This window comes from Narcine bancroftii, chromosome 6 (assembly GCF_036971445.1).
Source record: "Narcine bancroftii isolate sNarBan1 chromosome 6, sNarBan1.hap1, whole genome shotgun sequence".
Classification (NCBI taxonomy): domain Eukaryota; kingdom Metazoa; phylum Chordata; class Chondrichthyes; order Torpediniformes; family Narcinidae; genus Narcine; species Narcine bancroftii.
Genome location: NC_091474.1, coordinates 146,147,672 through 146,156,309, shown reverse-complemented (window position 1 = coordinate 146,156,309; position 8,638 = coordinate 146,147,672). Strand labels below are relative to the sequence as shown.

At 41.9% G+C, this 8,638-nt stretch overlaps 1 protein-coding gene across 1 annotated transcript; it reads right to left on the bottom strand.

Moving 5' to 3' along the window:
* Positions 1–1,091: 1,091 nt before the first annotated feature.
* LOC138737617 (ribonucleotide reductase regulatory subunit M2) lies at positions 1,092–7,828 on the bottom strand. Its single transcript, XM_069888257.1, has 10 exons — positions 7,230–7,828; positions 7,047–7,115; positions 6,601–6,750; positions 5,106–5,222; positions 4,197–4,330; positions 4,021–4,115; positions 3,708–3,841; positions 2,837–2,941; positions 2,152–2,265; positions 1,092–1,631 (listed from the first exon to the last, which is right to left on the bottom strand). The coding sequence occupies exons 1-10, from the start codon at positions 7,320–7,322 to the stop codon at positions 1,479–1,481; spliced, it is 1,164 nt and encodes a 387-aa protein (XP_069744358.1). The 5' UTR covers positions 7,323–7,828; the 3' UTR covers positions 1,092–1,478.
* Positions 7,829–8,638: the final 810 nt, after the last annotated feature.

The window sequence follows — 8,638 nt, the reverse complement described above, 5'->3', positions numbered from 1 at the left end:
CTAGATTAGTTGGCTGGACAGTCCAACTTTTGATCCGTCCTCCATCCAGCATGAGTCAGTTGTTAATTAGTCCTCCATTTAGAGGTGTAGCAGCAGTGCTCATGGCAGATAAATCTCAACAGCAACTCCTCCCTCCCACCCCCAACAAACGTTGAGGGAAATATTTTATATCAAATCCACAGAAATTCCCATTGACCTGGTGGGGTAAGGGGGTGGGGGGGTCAATATCAACCACTTTGGAGGCCCCTAATCTAAGGTCATTGATAACACAAGAACAGGAGTAAACCATGTAGCTTAGTTTCTGTGACCAGGCAGGCTTCCATTATGTGCCCTGGTATCTAAAGTACATACTTGTTAAGTTGGGGATAAAACAGGATTCTGTTGACATTGTGGTTAAGTGAAAAAACAAATGCTAGAGAAACTCAGCAGGTCAGTGTCTTTATGTAGCATGGCACTAATCAGCTAGCCCTTCTTTCTCTCTCCCCCCCACCACCCCCAACTTTAACTAGTTATTCTAGTTCCTACTTCCTCTCCCTCCACCTATCATCTCCCAACCTTACCACCCTTTTATTCAGACATTTCCCATGTTCCACCCCTTGAAAGGCTCAAACCCAAAACATTGGTGATGTCTATCTTTACCTTTGCTATATAAAGGCACTGTTTGACCTGCTGAGTTTCTCCAGCATGTTTTGTTTTCTGCTTGTTAAGTTCATTTGTTTAGACTGCATGTGGAAGGCAGTTACAAAGAGATCAGGCTGCTTGGAGTTCTGTACAAATTGTTGGTTGTATTGCACCAAATGTCAGTATTGACTCAATAGGCCAAATGACCCATTATGCAAAAAAACATGGAGGAATGCCAGCATTCCTCCTTATACTCATCTTGATCACATCCACCTAAGCATCTTTCACCCCCAATTGGGGGTTGTAATAAATTCTAGTCGGAGAATCTATTTTAGTCACTGTTTTTAGTGCATTTCAGATATAGTTATTCACCCCTTCAAAAACTAATTGCTTATGAGATGTTAAATGTCATTGTACCAGATCCATCACCTCTTCATTGGAGGTACTCAAACACCACTACTTAAAAAGTATCCGTGGCAAATGCTTTATTTAGAAAGTGCATTTTTGTTTAAAATATTTACATATTAAAACCAACTGAGACCTGCTGTAAACCAAACACCAGTAGCTGAAGCTATTTAGGCTCAACAAAATGCTTGACAGCACCAATGTGAATTCAAGTGTTTTGAAAAGTGAGATGCACTCACTGTTGTTTGTGCAATTATAATTACATACAAGGTAACATTATCCCACTGCTTTTAAGCACTTATGACCGCACAAATTCCAAACCATAGCCTTGTTGGAATTAATCCTTTTAACCATACCAGATTTATCAATGCAACTGAAAAGACAGGGATATTCGGAACAAAAGTCTGTTTGTCAATCCTATCTTTTCATCTGACATGTCAATCTTCAGGCTTTCAAAAATCTGCATCCAGTGTGAAAGAGTTATCACCAGTCTTGGCCATCACACCCATTCTCTGGTACTCCCCTACTCTCTTTTCAAAAAAGTTAGTTTTGCCTTCTAAAGAAATGTTCTCCATGAAGTCAAATGGATTTTCAGCTTTATAGATCTACAAAGACATGAACACCAAGTTACTTTAACATTTAAGATTTTTTTAAATTCCTCTCAATGAACAAAAGAATTAAGATTATGCTTTAGTAATTCATGAAACTGTTGCTTGAGTATTGTATGCAATGCAGGTCTCCTTATTCAAGGATGCAAATACTTGGGAAGAAGTGCCAAACAACTTTACTGGACTGATATCGAGAAAGAAAATTGTTTTACATAGTACAGAATAGGCTGGAATCTGAAGATCAAAGGGTTCTAGATATTTTGCATCCTGTATTTGGTAGACCTGAAGGATGCTTCCTCTTGTAAGAGAACCTTGGTTTAAGAAGACCTCCATTTAAAACAAATAGGGAGTCATTTAATTGACTGAGAAATTCTGTAGGTTACAAGTTTGGAACACTGGGCCAATGAGAATGTAGGGTTGGAATCATAATGAGATCTGCCATGATCATAGTAAAATGATAAAGCAAATGCAAGGAGTCAAATGGCTTACTAACATATGGAGTAATTTTACACCATACCTTATCAAAACCTAGTTCCAACATCAAGCGGTCAGCTACAAATTCAATGTAGCGTTTCATTAAGCTGCAGTTCATTCCAATCAGGTTCACTGGTAAAGAATCTGTCAAAAATTCCTGAAATGAAAGTTGACATTTTTCAAAGTATAATGGAAAATTGCACACAATTCCTTACACTGTAGGTTACAGGCATTCATTTCATGCAGGTTCCTATGAATATATCAAATGGCTACATGCCCTCCGAGTTCCAAATATGGATACTGTTGGGATGGATTTACCCACTGCTGAAGGGAGTCTTCTGCCAAGCTGTAATGGGACTATTTCTGTGTGCCTTTTCTGATGTACCCACCTCCAAAACACAAAACAGCTGACTGGTTCAATACACAAGTCTGCTCAGCAATGAAGATGTGCTTGCTCAGTTGTTTCCATGATGCTCTCCAACACCAATTTTGGCTTAGTTCAGCAACTTTGGCTTCCTGTACCCTACTTAGAACTAAGAAATAAAATATGACCCAACCAATCCCTCCCAAAGACAAACAGATCATTAACTAAAACAGTCACTCAGGAAAAACAAATTTCATAACAATAAATTCTGATTCTGAACATCACCAGGCCTAGTCTCCATTTCACAAAAAAAACTTTTGTACCATTTGATACCAATATTATTTCTGATCAAATTTAAGATTACCTGCTCTATAGAAACTGCATCCTGGATGACGTCTTGCACCCTCTTCTCTGAAGGTTTTTGTGCCAAATGTTTGAACATCAGGCAGGCAAAATCACAATGTAGACCCTAGAACATTACAGTATCAAGATGGTCAAAATAAAATTTATACAGTTTACAATGATAGATCTTCTCCATGCAAGTCTGCCAGTATAAATGTATTACAAAATAAATTGAACAATTAATGAATATTGGTTGAAAATTCAGCTTATGGACTCCCATGGATGGGCTAAAAAAAAAAACAAAACTGGATCCATATTTTCAAGAAATCACTGCACCATTAGCACAATGACATTTCTACTGTTGCTGCAAAGCAGTAGCAGGCAATTTGCTAGCCTGCAAAGACAAACGACCCACAAACATAAAGGGCAGCAGGGTTACTGTAGTGGTCATCATAATGCTACTTACTACAGCACCAGCAATTGGAGTTTGAATCCTGCACTGTCTGTAAGGACAGTCTGTAAGGAGTTTGTACAGTCTCCCTGTATCAGTGTTGGGTTCCTCTCCTCCTTCCCCCCCCACCCCCTCCCCTATTTCTTCTCACTATTCAAAAACATACCAGGGGTGTAGTCAATTGGGTACAAACAGGCAGCACAGGTTCATGGGTTGAAAGGGCCTGTTACTGTGCAGCATGTCTAAAATCTAAAAAGCCACTCAGTACCAATACAAGCTGAACTGGTCACTTTTGACATGCAAGTGGTACTGGCTAGGGTCAGAAACGAGACATCCAGAAATCAAAGCAAGATTTACTTCAGACTACATTTAATAATATTGTTCATTTTGACAACAGTACACAAATCCACACAAATGAATTCTGGTTTGAAAAAAATCATACCTCATCTCTGCTGATAAGCTCATTGGAGAAAGTCAACCCAGGCATTAAACCTCGCTTCTTCAACCAGAAAATAGCAGCAAAGGATCCAGAAAAGAAAATTCCTTCAACAGCAGCAAAAGCTACAATTCGCTCACCTGGTAAATGCAAGAATTTCATATATTCAAATGAATGCAACCTGTGAATTTAGCTTGGTTTAAAAATACAAAAACACTAAAATAGAAATCGGGAAAAGGCAATTAATTTCAACAGATTCCCAGCAAGGGATGTACATGCTACTAGCCAAGAACTTCCTGATAATAATCACACTGCTTACCAAATGTCGCTTGATGGTCACCAATCCAATGAAGTGCCCAGTCAGCCTTCTTTTTCACACAGGGCAAAGTCTCAATGGCATTAAAGAGAAATTCCCTGTGAAGAAGAATGGGTATTTCAAATGTTTGAATGCAGGGAAAACTTGATAATTTGAGGCTGTTTGGACAATCTAGTTACCTCTCCTTAGAATCTTTGATGTAAGTGTCAATGAGAAGACTGTACATTTCAGAGTGGATATTTTCCATTGCAATTTGGAATCCATAAAAGCAACGAGCCTCTGTTACTTGAACTTCTTGACTGAAGCGCTCAACCTTTTAAAAAAAAGCAAAAAATAAAATAAAATCTTCCAAGAGAAATCAGAGCTGCCACCACTGGAGTTGTCCCAGGAAAACAGAGACAGTGTTGCTCTGCAAGGTTGTTCAGCCCAACCTTGATGCCGACAGCTCCATTATAGGCCTTAAACAGAGTGCAAGAGGAGGCAATCTATTTATTTTTATTTAAATTTTAAAAAACCACCTGGAACCACAGGTCTGAAGCAAGATGGTGGAGCCTGTGCCAGGCAACAGTGGACTAGCACAGGGCCACAGAAACTGGGACAAGCCCCACCCCTCATCCTCGAAGCCTGGGAAACAACCCTAAAGGGAAGCTGACGACAGCAGACCAGCAAAGGGCTTTGTGGCTGATGGACCCACAAAGCTGCATTGACAACCCATTTTAGCGCCGCAGTCGATAAAATCAAGCCAGTCTGCTCACAGGAGTTAGGTATTGGAACCAGGAATCCAAAAGGAGCCAAGGACAAGAATGGCTGCAGGCACCAAAAGCTTCTTGATCGTATCAAGGTTTGGATCAGTTCAGGTTTGAAATGGAGTGTGTGGCTGCAGAAACACTGGAGGCAAATCCATGGACAGTGTCTCTGAAGGGACTTATTTTGCTTCTCTCTCTTAATGTTAGGGTCACTGGACAATGAATGCTAATGGCGACTCTTTGCCTTACAGCAGACAAAAGGACATTGTATTTTTTTGGTAATGATTAAATGACAATAAAAGGAATCTTGAATCTTAAATTCCAGTTAATATTGCATCTTACCAAGTTCTCGTTTACAATGCCATCACTTGCTGCAAAGAATGCCAAGACATGGGAAATGAAGTACTTCTCCTCTGGCTTCAAGTTTTCCCAATGTTGGAGATCTTTTGAGAGATCAACCTATAAAGGGAAATTAGTAGTCATTAGTATCTGGGACACTGACACAAAATTCAAAAATAAAACTGATTGTCATTTCAGGAGACTGCAAAAGCAAGGTATACAACTTCTACTTTGATGCACTTGATAAAAACAGACCATTGTCAGCTGAACTATGGACCTGGGATCAGGGAATGGAATATTAAGTCAAGAGTGTGCAAATGCTCCAAAAGAAAAAGTAAGCCTTATTCAGGGATAGGTTTAGGCTTTGAGGGAAAGTACATGTTGAAAGGATCAAAGATAATCAGAAATAACAGTCTGAAAACAGGGGCATTAAGGTAACTGCAGACAAAACTGAATGAGATGTTGCATGCCTGTTTATTTTTGGGATAAGAACACAATCAGGAAAGACAATGGACAGCCAAGAATTGAAATGAAGTCAAATTGTTGATGCAATCTTTAACCACAAGGAGCAGTAATAGCTGTCAAGATCAATGGCAGAAGATGGACAAATACAGCAATCTTAGAAAGATAATTCATTTTCTATGAGAGGATCCATCACGGAGCGATGATTCATTCTGGAGGTAAGGGAATGAAGTTCCAAAAGATATTGTAGAATTTTTTTTTAAAATTGAAGTACAATACCAGATGACAAGAACATCACTAGATTGTGATGTTAACTATTTCTCTCCATAAACGCTGCCTGATCAAGAAATATGTAGCATTTTCTGTTTGTGCATCTTCAGTTTATCTGCCATTTGATTAATATTTTAGATTCAGTTATTACCAGGAAGAATGGTGGCAAGGGAGCATGTGGCTGTTAAAAAGCATTGGCGATGCACTCTAATACTCGGTTGGTGCCTGGTGGAGCTGCCCGAAGAACAAAGGGTAGTTAAAAGTTAAAAAAGCCTTGTACAGGGTCGAAGTAGCACCTCCACTTTGGTAAACTCGCAAGCCATTAAGATTTAAGCAAGAATTTAATTAAAATGCACCCAACCCTTCCATTCAACCTCACTAGTTTAAATGTAAATGCCAATGCTAATCAAATTAAGTTAGAAAATGTCCCTCCTCCCGACTGACACACGAAATACTTTGGAGAACAAAGGGCAAGATATCCAGGGGCTCCTGTAAGACCGAAGAACTAGCAACTGATGGGCGGGCGGGGGGGGGGGGGGGGGGAAGAAGAGAAATCAGATGCTTTGACACCGAAGAACTAGCAACTGATGGGCGGGCGGGGGGGGGGGGGAAGAAGAGAAATCAGATGCTTTGACACCGAAGAACTAGCAACTGATGGGCGGGCGGGGGGGGGGGGGGGGGAAGATCAGATGCTTTGACACCGAAGAACTAGCAACTGATGGGGGGGGGGGGGAGAAAGAGAAATCAGATGCTTTGACAAAGTTACCTCTTCTGCCGTCCAAAAGGACGCCTCAGCTTTCTTATACATTCGCCAGATGTCGTGATATTGTATGGGGAAGATGACAAAACGGCGCGGATTTTCCCTCAACAGAGGCTCATCCTGCAACCCCGAGTTACCAGCCTTTCCGGGTTTTACCTGCGAACAAAATCCACGTTACAAAACGTCACCCCGTCCAAAAAACAGCACCGGGGAGAAGGGGAAGCAAACATTTGGCGCCATTCGGTTTCTGTTCCCCCACAGAACGCAACAAAAAAAAAAGACGAGAATTAAACTTGATTCATTTGCAATCACTGCATTTATAAGCATGCATCCCCCCCCCCCCCCCCCGGGGAAGCGTGCTCCTTGGGCTTGGGAGGCGGTCAGGGGTTTGGCGCCATTCTGAAAAGGCGCCGCCGGTGGGTTGGGATACAGCGAAGCGAGTCTTCACTTACTTTGGCTTCTGCGAAGATATTGCGGGCGGTTTTACTGGCCAGGACCCGGGTACCGGTTAAAGCAGGCGGCTGTGCAAAAGGAAGACAGTAAACGGGTTACCGAGGGGCTGAGTTCCATAAAGAGTGGCCCTGCATTTGGCTCCCTGGAGAGGGAGAAATAACATTCCCCACCCTCCCCTTTACCGTATTCTCCTTGTCGTTAAAATTGAAGTTATTCATTCGAACTAAGACGACGTTCTCGTTCTTGGCAGCGAGGGGAGAGCGAGTCGAATGCATTTTGGGAACTGAAAAGGGTCCTGAGTGGGGGAGAGGAGGGTTTGCTCAAAGAGAATTAGTTATCGACACAAGAACGCGGGAAGGCGGCGAGCACAGTGACCGTCTACCACACGGGCGCCTGGGCTCAGCTGAGTGCCGGTCTGGCGACGGCGCGCTCCTTCCCCTTGAAATCCTCCCAAGCTTCGCCAATCAGCAGCGGCGGAGCCTCCCCGGTCGTGACGTTCGAAGAAGGTGCCGGCCAATCACCGTGCGGCAGGTCTTCGCGGGAATTTCAATCCGCGAGCAGTCCCCGCCTGCCGTGGGGAGATTTGAGCGCGGAGACAGACCCTGTTTGGGGGAATAGGATGAAATGGTCTTCGCTGGTTTGGCGGGAAATATCACATTTCACACAAAATGCATTTTTTTCCTCCCACCACCGTACGATTTTCTATCAAAGTTTAAAGATATTTAACTCGTATGATTTAAAAAACGTCTTCCCTTAAAACTTGCAACTCACACCGACTTTAACGAAATACCTTTGAGTTTTGACTTGTCATGATGATGTAATTTTGAGTTGAAATGTTAAAGCAGCAGCATTTGTTGCATTGTTGATTAAATGTTACTAAGTCTTGAACATAACCCGCAGAAATGTAACAATCGTTTGAAATCGGTGCGAGAGTAACTAGTTCATTGAATGTTTCGACTTGTTCGATCCTGTCGTGTCATGTAGATATTGACATTCGAATCCATAGATTCACAATCTAGACAAAAAACTAACCGCGTGTGCGAATATTTGCAGTGCAATAAAAAAAACCTAAGGCATCCGTTTATAATTACGTGAGGCAAAACACATCTTTTGCAATCAAAACATGGACTGAAGTTAAAGATTTTCCTCCAAATTTTGATCAAAATCTTCACGGCGTGATTAAAAATGACCATTCCCAGTGGTGCTTCGAGCACCTCTTATAGTGGAGGGAGCACCAGCTCCCCCCATGTTTTCCTCTGAAACTGCCCCGAAAACTGATCTTGCAGGAAAGCGAGACAAAAAAAATTGAACTAGTTTCTCATTTCTGATCATTTTGCTGGCGACTGGACAAATCAGGAGTGATGGCAGGTTATAGGATCTGTTAATATACTCATTTGTACTTCTTGCTGTGTTTGCTGGACACACTGCATCTAAATTCTTAAACCAGGGCAGTCATACAGGTCCTTCGGCCCACGATGTTATGCCCACCAAGAAATACCTTAAAAAAACTAATCTCTCTCTACCCGCTCGTTTCGTACATTAATGCCCCTATTGTTCCCGCCTCCAACACCATCCCTGGCAATGCATTCTG